The 27203-nt window shown below is 46.4% G+C and overlaps 1 protein-coding gene across 7 annotated transcripts in view; it reads right to left on the reverse strand.

The window, feature by feature from the left end:
* USP28 (ubiquitin specific peptidase 28) overlaps positions 1 to 27203 on the reverse strand; it is a 504161-nt gene that overhangs the window by 160604 nt on the left and 316354 nt on the right. For all 7 annotated transcript variants that reach the window (XM_086957384.1, XM_086957380.1, XM_086957386.1 and 4 more), the window contains 3 exons: positions 24421 to 24656; positions 24169 to 24239; positions 3605 to 3833 (listed from right to left, as the gene is read on the reverse strand). In XM_086957384.1, the coding sequence (XP_086813510.1) occupies positions 3605 to 3833; positions 24169 to 24239; positions 24421 to 24656 (536 nt within the window). The remainder of the gene's footprint in view (positions 1 to 3604; positions 3834 to 24168; positions 24240 to 24420; positions 24657 to 27203) is intronic.

Below are 27203 nucleotides of genomic sequence, written 5' to 3' on the forward strand. Positions count from 1 at the left end.
GAATCATCTTAGACCCCAATATTGACGAACAAGTCCTGCTCACAGAGAAGTTCCATAAGGGGGATAATATTTGTGAAGAATTCAAACAGCTATTCAAAGAGGAACTAGGATGTTTGCACAATTTCCAACATAAAATCAAGCTAAAATACAATGCAAAACCTGTGGTGCACAGTTTGCGTACAGTGTCTCTCAAACTAAAAGAGCCCCTTGAAAATGAGCTGCCTTGGATATAATTCAACCCATAGACTGTTCAGAGTGGTTGGCTCCAATAGTTATCGCGGCCAAGTCGAATGGAGAAGGGATCCACCTCTGTGTTGGCTTGCGCAGTCTCAATGACTGTATCTGGGTGGAAAGACATCCTTTGCCAATAATCAATGAAATGCTTAGCACAATGGGCCCGGCAAAGTATTTCAGTGTGATAGATCTATCTATGGCATACCACCAGATTGCGCTTCATCCGGATTCAAGACCACTCACGGTGTTCATTACACCTTTCGGAGCATTTATGTTTAAAAGGATGCCTTTTGGCCTTGCGTCAGCTGCGGCTATTTGTCAAAAAGCAATGCAGAAGATCTTGGAAGGTGAAGAAAGGACCATGTGTTTCCAAGACGATATCTTGGTCTATGGCCAGAATTCCGAAGAGCACGACGGTGTATTAAGACAAGTTTTTAAAAGACTCATGGATGCTGGCCTAACAGTAAAGAAAGAAAAGTGTAAGACAAAAGTACAGCAGGTCGAATACCTGGGACACTCGATCTCAGAAGATGGATTTAGACCTAAGAGCAGCTTGATCCGAGCTGTAAAAGTAGCTCCCAATCCGAGGAACAAAGAGGAACTCAAGTCTTTCTTTGGACTTATGGAGTATATGTCCAAGTTTTGACAATATTGTAAATGTACATACGTAATATATCTTGCTGTGTTAACTGCGGCTGTTGTTCTTCTGGCAGGTTTTCTCCAGCCGACCATTTGCCACCACAGGTGTCCCTTTCCCTTGTTTTCCTTTGGTCCACATTAAAAGGAAGGGAGACGTGTTGCAATCAGTCCTGTTGGTATATTCTGTCCACCCCTACCTTTCCGCCCTAGTTGGTTTCTCCCACCCCTGAAGCTCCCTGTGGAATGTTGGTGTGCTCTCCAGTGAAGAGAGTGGATGGTCAATAAACAGCATCTTTATCTATCCTCTCAGTCCTGCCATCCTTCAGGAATTCCAACAGTTATCTTTTTTTGTGACCTAAAACTTAATGCTAAATAATACTGGTTAGGATCCCGTTGGTATTTGGGGCGTGAGGGTCTTATGTGCACATGCCTGGAAAGCGGCTGAATATCCTGTGTCACGTCTTCCACCTCCATGGCATTTTTGAGCCAACAGCGCTTTGCATTCTGGGACTCCCAGTTCTGATTTGGTTTAGTTTGGCATGACATAAAAATAAAATTTTCTTAAATTGCAGGATCCACCGAGAGGGTTCAAGGAGGTGCCAAGGGTCCCACTGAGAGCACACTCCAGGAGAGTCTCAAGTGAACTCGGAGTAATGATAGAGTGGGGGGAGGGCACCTCTTGCCCCTGGGGTGTCGGAGTGGAGGAGGTGCTTTCTTCACACAATCTCTAGTCTGATAACCTCTCTGAGCGCCTGTTCAGGGGAGGGAGTCTTTCAGCCTGTGCTTGTTCAGGAAATGACTATCTCTGCAGCTAACGTTTTAGAGACCCCCCCCCACCCCCTCCACCCCCCCCCCTCCCTGAATAACCACTTGAAAGGATTGGAACCCCTTCAAACTCAGCCTATGGAGGGGGGAAGGTGAGGGGGAGGTCACAGCTATGCCCGGGAGCAGTGACTGTTCAGGGAGGAGCACTTTAGGGACAAGCTCCAGGCGTGGCTTTTCTCACTAACCCCCAACTGCCCGCCCTTTCATCCAGAGCTAGGAAGCCCATGGGCAGCTAAGCGCTTTACAAAAACAAACAAACATCCGGGTAAGACACAGGCGGTGACTGCAACCAGTCCTCCTGTCCGAGAGGGGCGGGACCTCACTTAGGACATATATAGACCACGTGGAGGAAAGGATGGGGGGGGGGGGGGGGCTCTACGAACAATAACAGTCTCCTATCACACAATTGTCCGTTTGCGATCCCCCGGGAGGAGTAATTTAGATTCATTTGCTCTTCTTTTCTAAGACCGCTGCCCTTAGCAAGTGAAGGCGGAGTGCACATACACTTGGTTTACAATAAAGTGATCTTTAACATATGCAGTTGTGGTGATTGGGGTGTGGCTTTGTGACCTGGTCACAGAAGGAAAGGATTCCCTGACCACCACTTGTACATGTTGAGTCCACTCCCTTCCTGTATATGGGCAGGGGAGGGTTGCTTCCTGTCCATGGGGGTGATGTCCTTCCTGATATTGAGCAGGGGGGGGGGGAGGGGGGGGCTGCCTTGAATTCTTAGGACTTAAATCATATATCAAATGGCATGTGATGTCCCCCCTCGCACCGCAGGGGCGGTACCCCCAGGGCACGTGCAATCTTGAGTGGTCTGCACAGAGTTTCTGCCACCCTGGGCTATGGTGGCATGTGGGCACTGCGTTTCCCCAATAGGCAGGGGGTGAGGACTTTTAAAGGAGAGGTCCAGACCTTCTAAATGAGGTTCGGGCAATAGAGCTGTAATTTTCTGACTCCCTACCATTCTGGCGTCAATTTTTTTTAGCAGAAATAGCATAATTAACACTAAATCGATGGGAGGTGGAGGCCTCATGTATTACGGCTGGGACGTTTGTGTTTCGTCATGACCTTTGCCCCGGAGATCCGGGGTCTATAGCCCCCCCTACCACTCCCACCCTTGGGTAAGGAGACTCCCAAGAGAGACTAACGTGATCAAGCTGTCGCCAGTGTGCAGCGGGGAGAGACTTAAGTGCTCAAGCTGCGGTCCACGCTAACAAAGAAAAAGCAAGAGTGCATCCCAGCAAATGAAGGAGACAGTATCAAGCCGCAAGTGAGAGATCCAATCCCGCTGGGCGTGGATAAAAGGAGACAGGGTGGCAACAAGCAGCGATTGACATGCCTTCAGTGCAATAACTGCACTGCCTTTGGCATAATTTGTGACACCAAACAACGCACACGAATAAAAAATAAAGGCTGAGATGGGACAGGGCTTCTGGAATCATATCGATTCCAAGAAGCCTCGTATGACGAGAGCAGTGCATGCACTGCTTACGTCAGGCCGAGACCTAAAAATGACAACTGTAAGTTAGCCCCTTCTTAGCAAGTAACTAATCCAATATAAACTCTTATATAAAGTTTTTCTATTTTAATAATGTTTGGGGGAAATGCATCCATGCCAGTGAACAGCAAATGCAAATTCAAATTAAAAAGCCCTCATAAAGCTTCAGTAAAAGTCCTTGAAACCAACAAAATAAAATCTGAAGTACTTTTTTTTGCACATGCCCTCTATGGTAAATAGTTGGGTTAGACTAGACAACAACAAAACAGCGGAAAATTGGTCATTTGCATTTTACTTAAATACACACTAAAAGTTATAAATTCTGTCATCCAACTACTTGAACCACATGAGATTTTCAGATATCTTGAGGCTTTATCCATGTAATGCGAACTAAGCATTTACCTGCACTATTGTGAGGCATTTGGTCATTGACATAAATCAGGCAGTAAGCACTGGCGTTCTTCAGTCCCCCAAAGGAGTCACGTGCCAACTCTTCCCAACTCGACTCAGTCACGGAAATATCATTGTACTTTAGCCAGGTCCGGTTAGTGTGGCTGTAAACATAAGCCCAGTAGTGCCCTGCGTTAGCCTGGCCTTCGTGGACTAGGACAGCATGCAGGCGATATGGAACCTGGGGACATTGGTGATGAGAAAGAAAACAAAAGAGTAACAGTTTTATGTGGTCTGCTGCAAGAAAGACATGCTCTCAACATGTCCTCCGACAAAACAAAAAAAGTCATACTTTTTACAACTTCATTCATGGGATATAATTCCATAAAAAATGAGAATCAAACTACTGAACTCACCTGCTAAAGGAAAACAGACACTCAATGCATTTGTACAAAGTAAAAATGAAAACACTTAAGATACTGCTTGCATTTACTACATTTTACAATGTACTTGATAAATGCAGCGCTAGTAAAATATTAGCGAATATAGTGAATAATATGTGTCATCAGCAGGAAATCTCATTAGATCGACTAGTAACGTTTTGTCTATTAAACAAAACTTGCTGAGAGAGTGAAAGAGAACAATGTTGTGTAGAAACGAAAACAGGCCCTTTTAGATCTAATCATGCCATTGTTTTTATTGCCGCCGCTGCCGCTGTCCCATGCTCCTATCACTATCACTTCTAAATGGATACATGCCAGTGTTGAGGTTTTAGCCAATACAACTCTCCATGCATATATTTTTCCGTGCCTACTTACATTGTTACCTACTTCCAATGTCAGTGTGCTGTAGGCTAGCAACATCATTAGCCTAACTTCAGGGCCGCTGGATTTATGTGGTAGGAGGACAAAATTATGCAGCAGGAATGACAAAATTATGAAGAATGATGCAGCTGATTTTGTCGTAGTCCTACTTCATTAATTTTTCATTTCACCCATGTTAACACGATCTTATCAAAGGGTTCATCTTATTAGTACCACTTTAACACCCAAGTTCAGCAATAAGCTGCTGAAAGGTGACCAGTCACCCTATGCAAACAGGTTTTCACTCCACTGCAACATATGCCACCACATCTTTAACAACTTTTGATTCGTTTGAGATAAAAACATTTTTTTTGGTAAAAATATACTAATTATGCAGTAGATTATGGTTGTGTGGCAAATCAATAATTATACGGCAAACACTGCAGCTGCAGCAGAATTACAAAATTCCAGGGGTCTTGCCTAAATTCATACATGGACATCATTCAACCCCAGATCTTTGTGCAGCATCTGAGATTCAAAACCAGAAGGATAGAACCTGTTCGAATAAGTGAAGGAAGAACCAAGCCGGTGAGTTATAACAGTAGGAATACAGATGGTTTCCCTCCTGCCTTTCATCCTCCACTACTTGCCTTGGATTTCTTATTGACCGCTTTTTGTGAATCAGCAGTTATAAAACAAAAAAGTACGAACATGCACGCTCTAAGGCAGGGCCCTAGCTTGCTTTAATGTGCAAAATCAAGGCCATCTTGTTTTTTCCTTTCCCTTATTCATCCGTATTGCAAGGCATTTTTGCCTTAGATTTTCACTGTAAACATATCTACGTGTCTCTCTATCTTTGTGTGGTGGCTATGTATCCTGCTATTATGTACGGTGATCCACAGGCGCCTGGAGCTATATTTTCACTTTATAAAGGCCCACAATACTACAACTCTTAAAAGCAAAACTACAAGTGCTAAAAGAAAGAAAACATTCAGCCAGAAAAACTCACGATGGAAGGCACAACACACAACAGTTACAGTTCTGCCACTGAACATTTTCTGTGCACACCTATAACTTCCTTTTAACTATACAAACACAAAACTCGACCGTGCAGAATTCTCTCCTGCAAAGTGGTTCTTTGCCACTCATTTTCTTTTACTTGTAGTCTTGAAATACTTACTTATCCCTCAATGCACCCAATGTGTTTTTACTTTGGGGCGCTCACACCGTCTTCAGTGCTCTCAACTGTTGTCGTCTGCAGGCCCACCCACTGCCCTCAAATTGTTTGAGAATTTATTCCAGGGCTGATTTTGGTTCCACAATCTGGATCTGATTTTTCTGTTACAACCACCTTCAGAAATTACTTGCACAATTTTGCCTTGCAAAAAACAGTGAACTTCAGAATAAATTCACCAAGTACAAGACAAAAGACAAGGAAGCAGCAGAGCGCCAGAAAACCTATGACTGGTTAATCATTTTTAAGTACTTTCATTCCGATTTTCATTACAAATTTACTAAACACAATCCTATACATTTGTTATACAAATATAGACTGAGTGATACAACACTAAAAAAAACAAATAGTTTAAATGTTAAATTAACGTGAGCTTAAAAGCTTAAACCTTATTAGAGAGCAAAAAGTAAAACTATCAAAACAGGACTTCTTGATCTGCCGTCATAAATTTGAACATATGGTTTTTAAATAAAAATTTGCCAACCTCACAAAATTCAGGTGGCAAAAAGAAAAACAATCTATCAAAAATTGCATTTAAGAAAAGGAAAACAGGAAAAAACCCAACATTTTATTCAAAGTAGAGTTCACCTGAAAAAAAAGCTTGCTGGAAAAAAATTTGCCGCAAAATATTTTGGGGAAGAAATTCTTAAAATAATTGCAAAAGCCACCACCACAATATTATTTTGGTACAACTCCGTCAAAATCACAATCTATCCACTCCATTGTTTGTCCATGTTTAAGGATATTCTCCCTGGATAAAAATTAAACTTTTCAATAGCTATACAAGATGAACCATTTCAATTAGTTTTGAAGGGTATTTTGTAGCACAGCCAAACTACACAGAAAACACAGTTCATAAAAACGCAAAATATAAAATCTTCATTTTTTAAAACCCTCTCAGAACAGCCAACATTATCCCACAGTATCAGTCTAGAAGGCCACGTCTTGTAAGTGCAGTAAATTGAGGCCTCACTAATGGCAGTATTGGTCACTGAGCAATTTGCTAAGCAATAAATATGTGTCTTAAAGAATTTCGTTTTCTTGCAAGATTGTATCTTTTTACTGGGGCGCTTTTTACATTAATTTTTTTAATGGGAAGGATAATTAAACTCCATGATTACTTTTTAGATCCATAAATAAGTAACACATAGTCACCAGTTCCATCTATTGAGAGGATATTCTCTTCAAGAATAAAACTGAATTCAGCCATAATCTCTATATATGGCCATTTTATGGCTCTATCACCTGCTTGCACAGTTTTCGATATTTCGTATAGATATTTATTTTAATCTCCAAGAGGTTAGTTCATCTTTCAAATGAATTACTCTTGATCTGTATAGGAGGAGATGTTTAGGTGGCTCAACATAATATTACACCTTTTGTGCTGTAACACTTTCATTTAGTTCCCATTTTTAAGTATATGTCTGTCTTTATTAGGGAATTCGACTAATCACATTACCAAAGTAAGCATTTAAAGAGGGGATAAAACACTTACTAAACTATGCATCGCATTAATGTGAGCTCAAGCAGAGGGAGCCCAGCCAGCAGCCTCACACCACAGGATGGTGTAAATTCAAGAAGAAAAAGTATAGATGAAGACATATTTAAGTTTCATCTTCTTTATTGTAAATCATCAGGTCAGACATTATTGCAGTCTAGCCACTTCAACTTAACATATAGACACCTCTTTTCACATGTATAAGGATAAAATCTCTGCCCGCACAGTCAACATTTTTTAATATTTACAAAAATGTTGCCAATCTACCAAATTGATTCACTAGCAAAGATCATGGTGCTGTAATCCCAGTTTTTCTATTAACTCATAGCAAAACCTAGATATCTCAATAATTCTGGTGAGAGTGATTTTCAGGACTGGATGTGTGCAAAACAGCAAGGTTCCCTTAAACCTCGGGTTGTATTTGACAAATGGAAAAGCGTAGTGGTCAACCCTATCTCAAAAAGCAATCTCTGTACCCAGATTCCTCTAATAACTAATGGCCAACTTCACTGTTATGGTATGTGTGGTCATTGGTTAACTGCATGTAGTAGGGGGCTTCTTGATGCCATCCAAGCAGAATTTAGACCATGCTGCTATGCAGAAGCTAGTGTCCTTTAAACCTGGATGACCTTCAATAGGAACGTGGATCAAGTTGGTTTGCCACTCTAGTATTTGTTGGTAGCATTCCACACGACTGGCAGCCATTTCCTGCGTGAGAAACTCTGTGACATCGATTTTCAAGAGTTTTTTCCTGGAGTATGCGGAGCTTACCTCTGAGACATTTGTTTGGTAGCGCTACCATCTTTCACTCATGACTGTGCCTTTCCAGCCAGGTTGTTCCCCAGGGTTCTATTTTGACATACATGCTTTATTGTAGGAAGCTGGGTTTCTGTTGCAGTAACCCCCCCCACTTGGTGCCAGACTACTGATGCAACTTGACTTCATGTGCCCTGGGTCCCTGCCAATCAGGTTCCCAGGGTCTTTGTTCTTTCCCAGAGCTGTACCTTGTACCCCAAATTGGAACCTCTCTGGCCATAATTCAGTCCCTTGTAAAAGGTACCAAGGGCACTGTGGCAAGGGAAGGCCTCTAAGGGCTGCAGTACTTCTTGTGCCACCCTTAGAGGCCCAGTACCTTTACACACACAGCCATTTGCAGGCTGTATGTTTTGGTGCAGAACAAAGTGAAGTGTCATCATCCATGTGTGCCATGCCAACAACCCACTGCCCTGGCATAGGTCAGCCACCCCACTAGCAGGGTGTACTATACCAGTGGTGAGGGTACAGGGGCACGAGCCCTGTACCCCTACAGTGCCTAGACCAATTCTTAGACATTGTAAGTGCAGTAATTCCATTAATAGTATATGGTGCCGGGTGTTTGTCATTATCAACTCCACAGCACCATAATGGCTTTACTGAAAACGGGGAAGTTTGGTATCAAACATCTCAGCACATTAAACCCACAGTGATGCCAGTGTGGGATTTTTTTTTAAAAAGTTTTATTTATAAAATTTTCAGGTAAAAAATAACAGGCAAATTTCATTTAGGAGCACATTGTACAGAATACATAGCAGCAATGCATGACCACAATACGACAAACAGGTATACCTCAAGTTCATACAGTAGGAGGATAATTACATTAACCACATTTGAGAAGGCAGTAAACAAGGATATTAGTCATTGGAAGAGCCAGTACATACTCATTGAACGGTCCCCAAAAATCCCGAGGTCTGGAGGCCTGCGGCAATTCCTCCCCATAGCATACCAATTGGTCACGACTATAGGCAACATCTTTCAACCACTGCGTCAGTTGGGGCGATGGTCTACCATCCCAATGAATGGACACTCTGCGTTGTGCCAGTAACAGGGCCATCGCAACCAGCTTCCGATTTGGGGCCTTGAGCTTCAACACATTTCCTAACATACAGACCGTCATATCACAGGGTACAGGCTCACCAACCATCTCCCCCAGAGCCTCTATAACTTTGACCCAAAAGTCCGATACCTTTGGACAATTCCATGCAAGATGACAGAAATCAGCTTCCTCCAATCCGCAGCATCTGCAACAGGACGATGTCCTAAGCCCATACTTATGTCGCTGCAAATGCGTATAATACATTTGATGTAGATACTTATAATGTATTAATCGCAGATTGCCATTGGACGCATAGAGACCTGTCAGCTTACAGCAGGATTCCCAGTCATCGTCTGAGCAGTTGTGGTAACACAGCATTCCATCTACACATAGACCCTAAAGCAACATTTGTCTCATCGGCTTGTGAAGCATTTTATAGTCTGGTAACCAATTTAGTTTGAAGGGGTGAGGAATACAGTAATTGTAACGCTGTCAGGTCAGGAGGCTCAGCAGGAAATCCAGGGTATAATGCCCTAATCGCAGCTCGTAAATGACTTTAAATGAATGTCGCCATCGCGGGCTTAGTATTCCCCCCATCAACGACTGTATACTGATAAACTGACCAGCATCATAAACATCCCCCATATTGCGTATCCCAGCCTCATGTAATACTGCGAGAGCGCCGGGTTCCCTAGTCACTGAGATCCCGTCATGATGCAGCAGGGGCATGGATGGTGCATATAACGGCAATCTCCCAGCACGCCTCCCAAGCTCCCTCCAGGCCCGCGCTGTACACTATACCGTGTCTATTTCGCCTTTCTCAAAGACTGACGCATTGTTAACAATCATCGCTTGCAATGGTACCGGCCTCACTGCCCCAGCTTCAACCGCGACATGCGGCGTACAGGGAGGTGCACTTTGCCAAAAAAAAGGCATAAGGTGCATGTGCACACAAATAATACAGATGCATGTCAGGTACCTTAAAGCCACCTCTCTCATAAGGGCGCGTGAGGACATCCCAACTAATACGTGGCTTCTCCCCCTTATCAACAATCCGTGAAGCGTATTAAAGAAATGAGACTTCAGCACTATGGGTATAGTATTAAAGTAGTACAAAAATGTGGGCAGGATTACCATTTTAAGCAAAGCAACGCGGTCCAAAAAAGTTAGAGGTAGGTGTATCCAGCGAGCGACTTGCTCCTCTAACTGAGTAATCGCCGTACCGTAGTTTTCACTGGCAACACATTGTGGATCTCTATGAATCCACACACCCAAATATTTAACAGGCTCGTCACTCCACACTAACAGGAATTTGAGCGCAAATCGCTGTGTGGCCGGTGTCAGAGAAAACACTACAGACTTATCCCAGTTGATACCTAAACCGGAATACCATTCAAATCTCAGGTATTCCTTGATGAGCTGGTCCAAGTAAACTGCTGACTCCCGCACATATAAAACCATATCGTCAGCGTACATAGACACCGCTAATGGTCTCTGGTGAAAGCGCAACGTAGCCTTGGCATGCCGCTGCCGCAATATACAAGCCAATGGCTCCAGTACAATAGCAAAAAGTATAGGCGACAGCTGAATCCCTGCTGCGTCCCACGCCTAATTGGGAAGGATTCAGACTTCCTACCATTCACCCTCAATCTAGCCAAGGGTTGTTCATAGAGTAACTTAATCCAATTGGTGTAGATATAGGGGACACCCATACGATGTAGTACCGCTATCGTATACCGCTAGGAGATAGAATCAAAAGCTTTAGCGGCGTCCAAGAGGACCGCCACAGCTGGCAGAGTGGGCTCTAGAAGATGCAGGACAGCAAAGAGCGTACGTAAGTTGTGGGCCGTGGAGCGCGATGGGACAAAACCCGACTGATCCGGCAAGACCATGACGGGCAACAACAGCTGCAACCTTGTGGCAGGACCTTTGCCAGTATTTTGATATCCGTATTCATTAGGGATAAGGGGCGATATGACTCACATTTGTCAGACTCCTTGCCTGGCTTCAATAAAGTGACAATCAAAGCCTCCAAAAGGGTGCCCGGCAACAGTTGTTGCTCATAAGCATCGTCAAACATGGCATGGAGGTGTGGCACCAGCAACTCCGCATACTCCTTATATAGCTCCACAGGGAGTCCATCCGTGCCAGCAGCTTTCCCATTTGGCAAAGCTTTAATCGCATCTTACATTTCTCCAATCGTGATAGGATGCATTAACAATTTCTGCTGCCCCTTGGAAAGCCACACCAAGGCTATGTCTTCGAGATATTGAGCAATCCCCTCTTCCCCCGCGGTTTGTCTAACTTGATACATGTTCGTATAATATTGCACAAAGGTAGCATGGATACCCTCAATATCACAGAGTCTATCGTCCCCATCCACAATGGATTGTATCATTCTGTGTTTTGCCCCGGGCCCCTTGATCTTCTCCGCTAATGCTCTGCCAGGACGTCCACCCTCGCCATAGTATCTAGCTGCCCAGCGACGCAATACGTGCTTTATTTCTGAGTCTGCAAGGTAATTGTATTGCGTAACTTTCGATCTGATGGAGGCCAGAATCTGAGGATCCAGCATTGCGTCATATTCACGCTCAAGAACTAGCTAGTCTTGTTCCAAGCACTCCATAGAGCCCTTTATCGATTTCAGAACTCAAGCCTGCAATCCTATACATACCTCTCGAATAGTAACTTTGAACGCTTCCCACCTCATACCCAAACTATCAACTGAGCCAATATTTTCTTCAAAAACGTTGGCAATAGCGTTGCGCACCCTTCCCGGAATACCTGATCTAGCAGTGCCGTGGCTTGCAGCCTCCCCTGAAACAGAGGCGGTATATAAGCAGGGATAAGCGTTTGAATGAGAACTGGGGAGGGATCTGATCGTGGTCTGGGCAGGTGATGGGCATTAGTGATCAGTGAATTAACTTAGTCTGTAACTAACCAATAGTCCAGCCTAGACCATGAGTGTTGTGCATAGAAATGGTACATACCCTCCCTCTCCCATGGATGCCTCAGCCTCCAAACATCAATGAGAGACAGTGCTTGCATACCATCCCTAACCACCTGCAAAGCCTTCTTAAATACCGGATCCACCCTAGATTGACGATCCATTAAGATCTAGGACCACATTGAGATCCCCTCCACAGACAATCGGAGCTAGCGGCAAATGATAGATCTTATTCCATACCTCCTCATAAAAACAAGGGTCATCGATATTAGGATGGTACAAATTAATCAGAGTCAGTGACATGTCACCCATTGACCCTTGCACAATGAGATACCTGCCATCATCATCGATATCCACATGAGTCGCCTGGAAGGGGCAGCCTTTCTTTATCAATATCATGACACCTCTTGCATAGGAGGAATAACTGGAGGCCCACCTAAAATCAGCCCACTTCGTGGCTACCTTCTCGGCTGTCTGTTTAGTCAGGTGGGTCTCTTGCAGAAACGCCGCTTGTACATTATGCCTATCCAAGTAGGCAAGCACCTGTCTAGTTTTCTTTAGACTATTGAGGCCCCCGACGTTCCACGTTATCCATATAAGTTTGCCTAACTCAGCTACCATTCACATTAGGTTCAATCATCATATCACACTGTAATGTTGCATGCTGTCTGTATAAATCGTTCTGCTTGGCAGATTGTCGTTCTGCTTGTCAGATTGCACTCTGTACCACATAACAATACATATGAAAAAACCCTCTTTCAGTCCCCCCACCCACACAGGCATCCCAATCATGCCCCGCCGCCCCATAAGACGAAACATAACAAAACAGCCAGTGTGGGATTTAATTAAAATTGCAGTCAGAGGGCATCTTAGAGATGCCCCTTGAAAAACGCCCAGCCTCTGGTGGGTTCCCTGACTGGTACACACCAGCCTGCCACACAAGACATGTTTCTGGACCCCTGGGGTGGGAGATTTTGCTCCCTGAGCCCAGAAACAAAGCCTTTCCTGGGCAGAGGTAGTCACACCTCCCCCAGGCCAGGAAGAGCAACTGTGACAGGGGAGCTTGAAAGACCTTGCCGCCTTTGTAACCCGACCCCCAGCCTCTCCTGCTATCAGGAGCGGGCCTCCTTCCTGTCTCCCCTCCTTTTCGATGGGAAGACAGGCAGGAAAAATTAGCACAGCTCAGAAGGTGTGCCCACCTCTGCCAACCCCACTTCTCCGGTGGGGGAGGCGCGGTGAAGCCCACTCCTCAGTGCCCAGCATCTTGCAGATGCATTAGGGATTGAGCCCACTCCCCCACGTGGAGAGATCACGCCAAGGGTGTAGTCACCATAAGATCAGTAGCCTATTGGCTACTGACCTCGAGACCCCTAAAACGCCCCCTAAATACAGTATTTAGGGGGCAGCCCTGAACCAAGAAGACAGATTCTCGCAACCTAAACGGAAGAAAGATGAAAGAATACATCCAGCAGATGGAGACTGCAAAGAAGAACTGACTTAGCCACAGCCCTACGGGCATGTCTGCAGTTTCCAGACATCCTGCGCCAAATATCACCTTGTCGTGCAGCCAGCGACCTCCAAAAACCCTGGGAGGACTGACTGCCTTCAACAAAGAGCGGATCTTCTGTGAACAGTGCTCTGTTCAAAAGAATAACAAACAAAGACTCAGAGCCTGCTGAGGACAAAGAAACCAGACGCCTGTAACCACCACTGCAACCGATGCCAGTGGGTTGCTCACTGGTCCCAGCAAGGTCCCACATCGCTACAGAGTCCCAGTCCACTGTCTGGAGTCCCCTCCAGTACTCGCCGACGTCGCCTGCAGCCTCTGCACAGAGTCCCCCACCCCCCAACCACGAGGTGGCACGGTAAGGTGAAATCCAACCTCAAAAGGCACCCTTGCCTTCAGCCGCCCTGGAGAAGAGTACCAAAGGTGCACCTACATCCCAGAGACCTCCAACTTACCTGCACAGCTGTTGATTTTTCCCGGAAGTCTTCCTGGACCAGCCTGCACCCATAATCCGAAACTGACAACTCCCATTGAAAACAGGGCACCCGACGCCAAAACAGCACCCAGCCCCCACCTTTGTCGCTGTGGGTGCACCTTATGCACTAAACTGGATCCTTACTTGCCCTGAGCTTAAGTCCAGGAGCTTTGTTTGTGAGCAGCCACCAACCGAGGGCCGCCTATCCCCCACTGGATAACATTGGGCCTCAGCACTCAGCTCCCGCCCGCCATAGTGCCGCTGAGGGTGTTTTGAGAGTGCATCCTCAACCCTGGGGGAACACTGGTTCTAACCCCATAATGCCACCTCCCACTAATAACTACTTCCCTGTGTAAACCGATACCTCCATTTTCTCCCATAGGATTGCATTGCCTGCTTTTCTTGAAAATTGTTTCAAGTGTGGAGTTGGTTTGTATGAAAACTTTGAAAACTGCAAATATACTAAATGTGAAATACTTACCTTTTGTCTAGGAAATGTCACAGTGCGATATCTAGGCGTATCACACTGATTAGCAAAATTAATCTGCACAGTAATCTGTAACGTAACTGAAAAGTAATTTCGAACTGTTGCCTTACCTGTAAATCAACCAACAGCATTTGAACCTGCATTCAACTGTAAATCACTGACTATTCATTTTCAAAGTATTACTTCACTTACCAGCACTAGGCATGCCTTGGCTCTAGAAATAAAAAAAACTAAAAAGTATTTGTGTACAAACAAACTGGTCAGAGTTCAGTCTTTAACCCCTTGCGTGCTGTGGACGGCCCCAGCCGTCACGCGTCACGGTGGGCGTGTGCCAACGATGGGCGGGGGCCATCGAACCCTGCCCAGCTCATAAATTCGGCCAGCGCGCAAGGGGTTAAGTGTGTGGCATCATTTGCTGCCCGAGTGTGTACAACAAATGCTTAACACTACCCTCTGATAAAGCCTTACTGCTCGCCCACTTTACCACAAATGGAGAGTAAGGTGCTATCTACTTTAACCCATGCGTACCTTTGGGGTTCCACTGGAACACTGTACCTCATTTTGCTATAGTATATACAGACCCTGCTTCCTACAGTTGTCAATCCTTCTCTGTGCAATGAGCATTAGATCCAACATGTATGAGGACGACAAGAAATTGATGTTTGTTCTATCCAAAGAGGTGGAAATAAGGATCAATCTACTATGCTTGCTTCCTGGTTGGCAACATGCTCTATGAGCTTGCTAACGTTAAATGCTTTCACAAGTAAGGTCATTTAGAAATCTCCACAGATCACACTATGGAGTTATAGGCCTGACCCGAAACCAAGTGTACCAAATCCATTCCAGCCAAAACAGTGCGCAAACCGGGGTTGATCTTGGTCTCTAAGTTAACACTGAAAGCTCAGGCCTCTGCAGAAACAAACTTTTTTCAAAGACACGTAACAGAAAACTCACATTTATGAGCCCTCTTGGTACATGTGACTGTTGTAAATGTCATTATCCAGTCACAGCTTGACTACGATTTCTGCATTTGTTTGGCAGTTCAAGAACCTTTTTTCAATAGCTTACAACTTGTCCAAAAGGCAGCAGTGGGTCCATATCCTCTGATCTGGTTGATTCTTAATGGTGGACCCCCTGGGCCTCCTAGGGACATGACACAGCCCCAGTCCTTGTTCCAGGTGCAGCACTCTAGAACCAACTTCATGGCTTTGAGGTGCTTTGGAGAAAAGGGAGAAAAGGATGAATAAGTTCAATCGGGAACTCTGGACTCCAGCACCATGAACACTAATCAGGGCTCAGGCACAGAGTGCCTGGAGGCACCAGGTTTGCTTTCGGAGTGGAGCAGTCCATGAAGCATAAGCTGGATCCATACCATGCTAGCCTCTCATGCGGTCAGCTGGGTACACTAGGGTGGGCACCACAAGTTTGCGGGATTCTTCTTCAGAATCAAGGACTGCTGGGTCTCAGATCTGCTGTGCCACAGTCATGCCAACGATAATCTCTTCTTCATTCAGGCAAGCCATTTGGGCAGACTCTGGCATTGGCCACAGCTGGGATGACAGCGGGAGCCACTCAAGCATGCTTCTGAAGTGCTGTGGTTTCCTCAAATATGTCAGTGAGGAGCTGCCAGGCTTGAGCACCTGTCATGCTAGCTGTGAGTCTCTGGTGGGTGGACCACAGCTTCAAAATCCTTTTGCTCCTTCCCTCTCGCTCAGGATGAAATCATCAGATTTCTAGGTTAAGACAGGAAGTTCTTCCACCAGATCAGACAGCAGGTGATATCTATTCACCTCTTAAAAGCTGATTATTAGGAAGACATTAGCTCCGGTTGCAAAGTAGTCCTCAGGATACTCTGTGGAGCATCCTCTCTCCTTGGTAAGAGAGAATTTGGAACTCAAGTAAAATTTGTGACACCCGTTCTCTTATGCGTTAATGGCAGACAGAGTATGTGTATGGTCAATCTGTCATTTCAGATCTGGTTTGGGTCAATTTCCTTTTCCAGTTCCCTTCTCAGATAGTCTTAGTGAGACCTGGGGTTACCAGCCCTCAAGGGGGTAGCATGGCGCGAGCAGCAAGGCAGCCAGGGGCTTGTGTGTAAAGCAGCTACTTAACGCACACATCCAATGTAAGACACAGTGGCGCAATAATGGAGACCACACCAGAAGTTGTATTTGAAAGAATCAAGATCTTTTATATAAGCTTTCAAATAGAGCGATGCAATATTAATTTGTCAGCATTGCATTGAGATATTTCATAAAACACGTTCCGGTTACATTTCCTATAAATGGGTGAACATTTCATTAGATTAATAACCAGATCATCTAGCAGTGAAACACTAACTGACCCCGCCTATCATATCAAACTCTCTGACAGGCAACGGGGTAACTGTATTAACCTGGGGATCCTACAAGAAGCGACTATGGTAATGCATTTAAATATCACATCAGAACCTCTCATGGACGCTTTTCCTTACAGGTAATACAACATATCGGCAAGTACTTATCAGTCCAACAAGGAACTCCAAAGAACACAACCTTTTTTTTTTGAAAACTTTATTTTTGTTGCAGAATCATCTCATATACAAAACAAATATGCCGACAGTACCATTTGCAATTACCATAATCTTCAAATCTACAGTTGAGTATCATATCGCCCATCAGCCCACACCCCGAAGGCCGGGCGGCGGTAGGTGGTAGCGTGTCAGAACAAAGGAGAACATGGCAATCCATCTGTGCAGCAGGATAATCTGATCCGCTTTTTGTGTTGCTTTTATGTAGGTTACCTCCCAACTCCCCGATAGACCCCCCCCCCCCCAAAACTGGCATAGAGTAGGAAAAAAACAATGTGTATACAGTTCGTTCACCTCAGTATGGCACTCCCAGGGGCAGATGAGACAGCAACGTGTAACAAAAATATGAAGGAAAACCTTCCGGGATTGAAACTCAACACCACCACGATTGAACATATATGTGCGTGGCAGGCTAGGCCCCACACCAATTCAGCACTCTCCTTCCCCCTCCCCTCCACCCTCATTTTCGGACCCTGTACCCTCAGGGGTGAACAACTCCGCACTCGTGCCCTCCGAATCCTCAGCAGTCGCTCCCTCCACACGCATCATTCTCCACGCAAGTAAGTCTTCTTGCAGCTTCTCATCCCTACGCACATGCTGCATGAATGTTTCCTCTGCTAGGGACCATTCCCCCACATCTCTAAGCCACTGCGACACCTCTGGGGCCCTCTGTCCCATCCATGTAATCGCTACCCTTCTCCTCGCCAACACCAATAGCAGTTGTATCATCTTGTATGACAGGTTACGCTTCCTGGGTTTAGGGACCAAGGCCAACAAGCAATGAAGGGGAGTCAACTCCATCCGGAGATCGGTAACCGTACGAATGCGCTCCACCACTGACCGCCAGAATGCTTTGACCAACGGGCAGTCCCATGCCAGATGGAGGAAGGCCGCTCCCGCCGCACCACATCTGGGACAATCGTCCCTTTTTTCCGGGGAAATACGCCTCAGGGTGACCGGTGTCACATATGTGCGGTGCATAAAATTGAAATGAATCAATTTACACCTTGCGTTACACGACACCTTCCGGGTAAGGGCGCCTATGCGTTTGCGCTGCCCCGGTTCCAAAGCAAGCCCCAGGTCAGCTTCCCATGCCATCCAGGCTGGGGGGATCGGCGGGTGGAGTCCCGTCGCATAGCCGAATACAATAAGGTTATCAATCTCCTGCCCCTACCACAGGAGAGGATAATATTGAGGGTATGGGACGTCGGGGGTGCCTCAGGGAATTGCGGCCAGGTGTCCCGCGCCATGTCGTGAAGGCCCCTATATTGCAGGTATTGGCCTCCACTGAGTCCGAAGGTCTCCGTTGCCCGCTCGATGGTCAAAAACGTATCATCTTGGTAAAGGTCTGCCAGTAGCTCGCAACCGCCTGCTCTCCACTCTCGGAAAGGCATGTGTTCCTCCATGGCCATCACTGGGGCCAGGATCCATACTGGCAGCTCCCTGTGGAATGGGGCTCTACGTAAGATTTTTTCCACAAAGCGCTGCCAGATTGCCGCTGTGTGTCGCACTATGTATGGCAGTGCCCCATCCGCTCCTCTCCCGTGCATCAGAGCCAGTTGTACCGTTCTCTCATCCGCTCTACCCGCCAGGAGCTGCAGTTCCCAGTTGTCTGAATCTGCGAACCACCTGGCAGCCGGCAATAGTTGGGCCGCATAGTAATATAGGTCAAATCTAGGCGCCTCCAGTCCCCCTTCCTCCCAGCTCCGGACAATTGTGTGCAGGGCAACTCTACTTCGCTTGCCCGCCCAGAGTAAGGACATGAGGAGTGTGTTAAGGGTACGAAATATTCGCTGGGGAAGCGGGCACAAAGAGTTTTGCAAGGTGTATAGCACGCTCGGTAACATTACCATTTTGGCCACCGCCAGGCGCCCCATCAGGGAGAGAGGCAGTGTGTTCCAAAAGGACACCGACTGCTGCAGGGATTTAATCACCCGATCCGCATTCCGGGCCAGTAACTGTTCATCTGACGGTGCCACCTGGATCCCCAAATAGCGGAAGGCCTCCAGTTCCCACCGCAGTCCCAGGTTAGGCAAGTCCCCACGCATGTCCGCATCATATCCCGCCAGGGGGAAGATCAGGGACTTTCCTGCGTTAATGCGCAGGCCCGAGGCTGACCCAAAACGGTCCAGCAGCTGTAGCAAGACTGGCAGCGATTCCCGCGGAGAAGTTAAATAAAACAGGGCATCGTCTGCATACAAGGAAACCGTGTGCACAGTGTTCCCCACTTTGATCCCCCATTGGGACATCGTGGTCCGGACCTCAACAGCCAATGGCTCAATCGCCAGGGCAAACAGGAGCGGTGAGAGGGGGCACCCCTGTCGAGTGCCCCTCCCCAGCGCCCAATCCTCCGAGCGTGCAGCCCCAAGTTTAACCCTGGCTCGAGGTGCTTGATACAGTATCTGGATCCATCTGCAAAATACGGGCCCTAGGCCTACCCGTCGAAGCACCTCCAACAGGTACCCCCAACTAACAGTGTCAAACGCTTTGGCTAAGTCTATCGAGACCAGGACCTGGGGATTCTCTCCGCCGCGCACGTCATGTAGGATATGGTTCAACCGCCGTAGATTCATTGCGGTGTTGCTGCCAGGGATGAACCCACACTGGTCCTGGTGTACCAACTGGGCCATGAGTGGTGCCAGGCGAGTGGCCAACAGTTTTTTCAGGATCTTCACGTCCGTGTTAATCATCGTTATAGGGCGGAAGGCCGCGGGATCACACTCGTCGCCACCCGGCTTCAGGAGCATGCATATCTCACCCTGATACATTGAAGGCGGGAGGGAACCGTCCTCCAGCGCCTTAAGGAAGACCTGGAGGAGGAGGGGGCCGAGTATGTCCCCGAACGTGTGGTAGAATTCGGAAGGGAACCCATCTCTACCCGGGGACTTAGCCCTTGGGAGACCAGCCATTGCCACCCGCACTTCGTGAAGCGTCAATGCCCCATCCAACTCCTCTGCCTCTTCTCTCGAGAGGGCCTGAAGAGTCAGTCCCTGGAGGTAAGGCTGATATGAGGCGTCCGTGACCAGGGGATCCGCCGTATACACTTGCTGCAAGTGGGTCCGAAGGACCTGGAGAATATCCGGTTCCGAATGCACCAGAGCCCCATCAGAGCCCCTCAGGGCTACTATCCGTGCTGGGGCTGTCTCTTTCCTCAAAATCCAGGCCAACAGTCGGCCGGACTTGTCCCCCTCCCGGTGAAGACGCTGTCTGAATTGACCCAGAGTAAACTTATCGAGGCGAGTAAGTATATTGTGTATGCGTTCCCGGGCCTCGCGCTCCGACGCCAATTCTGGTTCCCCAGGGTCCGGTGAGGCCTGCCTAATCAGCAGGGTATCTTCTGCTTCCTTCAGCTCGCGAGTCAGCTGTTGCCTGACCCCATAGGTGAGGCCCATACATTCCCCCCGTATCACCGCTTTCAAAGCGTCCCATTTCGTCGATAGGGGTATTTCGCCCCCTTCCCAGTTCAGATCAATATAGTTTGTTAGGGCCGTCTGTACATGATCCCTTCCCACTTGGTCCTGTAAAAGGTCCATAGGCATCCGCCAAGTGCGGGGGCGGCAAGGCCGGTCAATCTCCTGCATGGCGCACAACACTGGAGAGTGGTCGGACAGGAATCGGGCCAGATGTGTGATCGTTAATGAAAACGACGCATCAATGTTTGCAGCAAGGATCCTATCTAACCTGCTATGGGTGTTGTGCGTTGGAGTGTAACAGGTGTACAGCTTCTGTGAGGGGTGACCCTGGCGCCACACATCCGCAGCCCCCAAATTAAACATTACCTCTCGCAGTTTCGCCGTCATGCGGGGTTTCGTTCCCTCTCGGGGAGAACACAACCTTTACTTATTTGTGACAAGCCTTTCTTCTTGTAAATACCGGTCGGCTTGCGACCTGGATCAGATCATCAGAATACTATGGAAGCCCACCTCTGCAAGAAAATTCAGTACAGTCAAGTGAATCTCCCTCTCATTTCCGGCTCGTACATATGGTGCACAAGGAGCAAATCAGGCTGGTGGATACAGTGCTCTTATAGCATTTCAGGCTTGTAAATACGGTGCACGCTAAACATTTCAGGCTTGTAAATACGGTGCACGCTAAACACTTAAGGCTTGTAAATAAGGTGCACACTAAACACTTCAGGCTTGTAAATACGGTGCACGCTAAACACTTCAGGCTTGTAAATACAGTGCACGCTAAACACTTCCGGCTTGTAAATACAGTGCACGCTAAACACTTCAGGCTTGTAAATACGGTGCACGCTAAACACTTAAGGCTTGTAAATAAGGTGCACACTAAACACTTCAGGCTTGTAAATACGGTGCACGCTAAACACTTCAGGCTTGTAAATACAGTGCACGCTAAACACTTCAAGCTTGTAGATACGGTCTCTTGAGACATAGTTGTAGTCGGAAAGGGGCCAACAGGGCCCAGTCTCAGAGCACCCCGGGGGAGGGGCGACCTCGGGCCTCTCCCGGCCTACCGCCCTCCTCCCCAGGGGGTTACCTCACTTCTTCGGCCCTCCAGGGCCCTTGCGTCGGGTTCAGCGGAGGAGAGGGGGTTCCAACCCTCTCGTGGCTGCCCTCATCCCAGCGCGGTGCAGGCTCAGCTTCAGGGCACCGGTACTGGGGACGAGGCAGGGGCCGGGCGTGCTTCGACTCGAGGGTGCGCCAGCCAGAACCAATGGTAGCGCGGCCCTCACGTGGGGTGCGCACGGACTTCGGGCCTCACTCAAGGCGGCGGCCGTCTCCTGGCGTACGGGGGCCCGCCGAGGGGGGTAATCTCAGCGCTGGACACCGCGCAAAGGCAGGCGGCCACAGGACAGGCCGGAGGCACCTCGGAGGTGTCGCGAAGGCAGCGCCGATGCCGGGATAGTGACGCGGTCCCCTCAGGCGCCTCGGGGGCTAGTCACAGCGCTTTACACCGAAGCAGGTGAGCGCGTGGAGCAACTGCGGTGCCTCACAGGGCAGGATGCTTCTTGAGGCGAGAAGCCCCTCAGGATCACAGAGCTTGAACCACGGGGGCACAGTTAGCTCAGGGCAGGCAGTCTTAAATACAGCGCTGGACAGGGGAAGCAGAATATAGCGCTTTCCACACAGTTTAACCAGGACAGCAGAACAGTTCAGTCAGGGGGAGGCAGGTAGGGCAAGGTGAGCCCAGTTGAAAGCAGGGGATGCGCAGGGCAGCACAAGTCCAGTACCTGGTCGATCACCCCAGCAGTCTCTGGTAAAGGAGAAGTAGACTTTTTGGCGCTTGGATGGTTCTGCGCCCTTAGTTGCTGATTACTTGAAGTTGTTGAGAGATGGGGGGTTCTGAGTTGAAGGCTTGAAGAATTTTCCTCAGTCACTGCAGATGGACCCTGGGGTTCCCTACCACTGGGCCAGGTCAGGGGGCTAGCTTGGGACACCTCACCCAGCTCAAGAGGCAGCACCTAAATCCTGTCACTCCCAGTAGCATAGGTTGCTCACTAGGCCCTCCCGCCTAAACTCCTGTGTGGGTTCCCCAGGTCAGTGATGCCCCAACTGACTAGAAGGTTTCCCTCCTTTTCCTTATATAGTGTCAGTTGGCAGTGGCAGTTGGTGCCTCCCCTATTCTGGAAGGTTCCAGGAGCTTCCCTCATTCTAGCTATGGGCAGGCTGGCAGGCTGGTATGGCAACATTGTTTAAGGGTTCCAGCCAGCTCCTGACTACTAGAGTGCACCTATACAGACCACGCTGCAGTAGCAGAGGTCAGTGGCAGCCATGTTGGGGGAAGAGAGCACCTGCACCCTGGCATTGTTTAGCAATGGGAGGGTGCCCAGAGTCCTAAAGCCAACAAAAAGTAGGTGTGAAAAATGAGGCAAGGGCAAAAAATAAAGGGAAAGACCACCCTAGGGCTGACAGGTCTAACAGTCTTCCAAACTCAGCCTTTGTCTTGAGTGATGCTCTTCACAGCAGGGTTGCCTCCTGGTTGGCGCACCCACAACAGAGGCACAAACATGTGTCAGCAGTATGGACAGGCTATCAACAGTCAAACGTGACAGTGATCAGGAAGAGAGACAAAAGGTTTGCCCCTTTTAAAGGATCCTTCGTACACAGGATCTGCAGTCCACACTTCAAACATACCATTCATCAAATGTCAGTTTCAGAAAACTAATCAGCAGGACACTGTGCCAAAAAGGACTAATGACATTTCTAGAGTAGGTTTCCTGTTTCCCCACTTCAGTGGCTTGGTTCGGTCCTTCGAGTCTATGGAATGCCAGCAATTCACTTCCAATGTCTCAGAAAGCATGGTCACCTCCAACATAGGTCACCTCAATCTTGTAATCGTGTGCCTGTAAGCAGGTCTGGGGTTTCCTAAAGGGAACCCCCAGGACTATGTAACTATGGTTCATGCAATCTGTAAAAAGCTTGTAGCACACTACAAGCATTCTTCCAAGTGCTTGTCATCTTGGGCCAGCTTTCTGGGTTCACTGTTGGCAGCGGTTGGGCATGCAATGCACATGGGAAGACTGTATGCCATGCTGGGAACATTCCTATCCCGAAAGAACTCCAGACAGTTTGGCCAGTGATGTGAACAACATTTAAGGAAATGCATACATTCAAATTATACACTGTTTTTAATTGTCTACCTATGTATCTCAGGAACAAAACGGATGAGTTGTGAGGGTATTTCTTTCCCAGTTACAGCACAGCTGATGTGATGTTTACCCTGTTTCCACAGTTGGTGCAATGTGAAGTTTGGTATTTTGAGGTTTAACTGCTTTTTTGTGCAACTCCTTGTCAGTGGAATACTATTCACAGTTAAGAAATACGAAATTATCATAATGACATTCAAGTAGTACATTTACATCTGGTGTTTCTTACACTGATTTTATTTGTTTCTGTATACACTAAAAACGACATTCGCACTATATTGAGAAGGGGAGATTTACTTGGTAGAAGCAGTAATAAGATTTTAATGTATGGTTTGCAATAGGCTTCCCAGTCTCATTTCCATATTCTCATCTGCAAAGATAGGGATATTTACGAGGCTGAAGGAATACTGAGATCATGCCATTCAAGGTTTATATTGAGTGCTTCCCAGACACCTTCCTTCACTTCCCTATACAATGAAGGCTCATCCGGTACTATTCTACTGTACATACTGATTAGTGGGTAATCTCTCCAAACACATTATGATTGGTTGAAAGGCAGTGTCATATTTATTGCAAATTTCACAAGTTTCCTACCTGGGAAAGTTCTGGATCGGTGTATATCTGATCAATGGATTGGTTAGTTTCAGCAATACAATTTTTTAGATCTGTGAACAAGAAAATATGTTAGATATGCAGCACAAACACACATAACACAACGGGAAAGAAAGTGTTTACAAAACCTTAATGATGAGGGAATGTATTTACAACAGGATGGAAGGATTGTCATGCACGGTCAAGAGTGTGGGCATTATGAGGGAGTATGCAGTCCATTTGCAGCAATCTGACCTTCTATGTCTTGTTCCACCTCTGCCCTCCACCGCTTCAGGCAGGCTTCAACATTCTGGAGCTCTTCTACTGTGACCTTTCGAGGAGCAGGATGTGCAGATGCCTCAAGAGCTGTCCTGTGGAAGCCATGTGGGTGGTGTGGGGGATGATGCGGAGGCGAAACGCTTGCTGTAGAGGGATTCACAGGAGGTAAAAAGTGATCCTCAGTGTTCCGGCTTTGCGATGCTTCTGAAGGACTAAACCAAAACAGGTGTTCATTTCTGATGCATTCTTGAAATAGTGTGCAACAGAATATACTTTGCACGCTTGATGCTGTCCATTCTGAAATACTCCATTATTAATTGACTATCAACTGGTTTATTTCAGAGCACATTTTCCACAGCGGTGTAATCAAATAATTGTAAACAAATAACATGTTATCTAGGTGTTGAGGTGTCTCTACTACGAAGCTTATACTCAGGATCGCGCAGGCCCATAGGGCAATCTGACAGTGCCTGAAGGGCCGGTTTAAAATGTCTATGTGTGGGCTTATATTTCGCTGTTTGTAGGCCTGTTTTTACTGTTGGTTTCCCTAATATTACCAAAAACATTGCCTGCAGCAACCACAAATGCATGTAATCTGCCATATCTAAGAAAACAACTGTATAGAGTGTTTTTACAAATTCAAAGTGGCCCAATTGCAAATATGTGCCACTTTTTTAGCTATGCAATTTGCTAAGGAGGGTCTACTTTTATTTTGGTGCCATGTCACACATTTTCTGCCCCATCCGACCCTGCTACTCCTACATGAATGGCACGGAATGAATTTTAACATTTTTACCCTACATGCCTTTGGACTTTTAGTGATATGTTCTTGCAGTGTTTATAGTTTATAAAAAAAATGTAAATGCTGCAATTGTTAAACCAAGGTAAGGAGAGATTAAATTGAGTGTAAGGACGCTTCCATATTGAGAACTATAACCAGACCTTATGCACTAGTTCTTATTTCCTATCTGTATGCTATACTCAGTGTGAAGAAGCAATGCCAAATATATACTTTGCATATATTCAGAATGCAATAAGCCACTAATTATCATTGTTGAGTTTAAGGAGTTGCCATGATTCATTCACAAAAAGTGAAGACTCGAGTGGGCCTTAAAACGAACATCCCAAAAATGGTGATAAATAGTATTCTAACCCAGAAGTCTCTGCGTATTGAGTTCATACCATTCTGCTTTTTATGCATAGAACCTACAAACAAAGGTATTTAATAAGAACTAGAATACATGGTTTAAAACTATGCAATGAGAAACATCACATTATATAGGCCCTGTTGCTTTCCTCAGGAAAATGATTATAACAATCTGTAACGCAGTAAATTGTGATTTCTGGATGTAAGTTAGGTTGAGCTACAGCAATTTCACCTTTTCACCGTAGTCATAAATGTGCACGTCGGCTTCCAATACAACAATTGATTCAAAACAAATCCCTTAGTGAGCCACATTTATTTTGCTGTACACTTCTACTTTGTATGTCAAGGGCATAACATGTAGGTGCTCAAACGACATCCTATATTTTTTTGCAAGGATTCCAGTTGAAGAGCAGAGCCCAACTGGGCGTGGATATGCCTTAAAACAATTTCTGGATAGTTCATACACTACTTTTAAAAACCGCAACCTCACTAAAGAAAAGTATTTAGCCTTGGAAATCTTCAAACTTGCTGAAAATTCTTTTGATACCACTACATAGTGAGGCTTTACTTAAATAATTTAGGATCACTGACAAAAGCTGAAGTGTGCGATGGAAGTGCACGTAAGAGGGATAGGATATGTTGTGCTGTTACTGAAGGCAACACAAAGGTATCGAAAAAGCAGAAACTGTCCACCAGTCAGTAACAAATGGAGGAAAAATACAAACTTTCTACTTGCATCTCTGTTTGTCCAGTCACACAGCAGAGCTCGTAAGAAATTTCTATCAAAACTCATCATTAATTTTTGGGCATAATAAATACACAATTAAATTGCTCCCTCCACCCACTTTTTTTTAGATTTAAATGAGTTCGTCAAATCAGTGCTGGACGTACGTCAAACTAGTTTCAACCATTACTACAACGCACCCTGAGAGAATTGTTACACTATTTTAAATGATGGTCCCATCATAGTTAACAAAAGGCAAAGTTAGAAGAATGTTTTTTTGTCTTTTCTTGTGCTGCTCAGCTCCTCAGTCAATATCTCGCTGTGACCCCACCACAGTGTAGTTATACCGATATAACAATACCTAAATGGTAAAGCACCTCCACCCCACATCTGTGACCCCACATACTGTCACAACACGGTCGTTATAACGACCGCGTAGTGACAGCGCATACCGTTACTCCGCAAGTCGTTACAAATTTTAAATCCAACACCTTCCCTAAAGTCCGCATAGTAAATTTTAATATTCCAACATCCAGGGCCCCCCCCTCCGCAAGTCGTTGTAACGACTTGCGGAATAATGGTATGCGTTGTCACAACGCAGTAGTTATGACCGCGTTGTGACAGCATGTGGGATAATGGTATGCGGAGTGAAGAGGCATATTCCACCTGAATGGGTTCCTTATTACATTGCATTTCTACTTATTTTTTGCTTAAATCCCTATTGTTTGTTTTTGAGACGGTGCTCTTTGTGGGGGAAAAACTTGTCATTTGGTGTGACATACTTTTTGGCAAAATTAGTGGGGAAAAAAATTTGCCTTCCATTCAACTGATTTCAATTTATTTTGGCACCACACATTACAACTGAATGGGATTAGAGAAATGCTAATG

The sequence above is a fragment of the Lissotriton vulgaris genome, chromosome 2_1 (genome assembly GCF_964263255.1).
Source record: "Lissotriton vulgaris chromosome 2_1, aLisVul1.2, whole genome shotgun sequence".
NCBI classification, from domain to species: Eukaryota; Metazoa; Chordata; class Amphibia; order Caudata; family Salamandridae; genus Lissotriton; species Lissotriton vulgaris.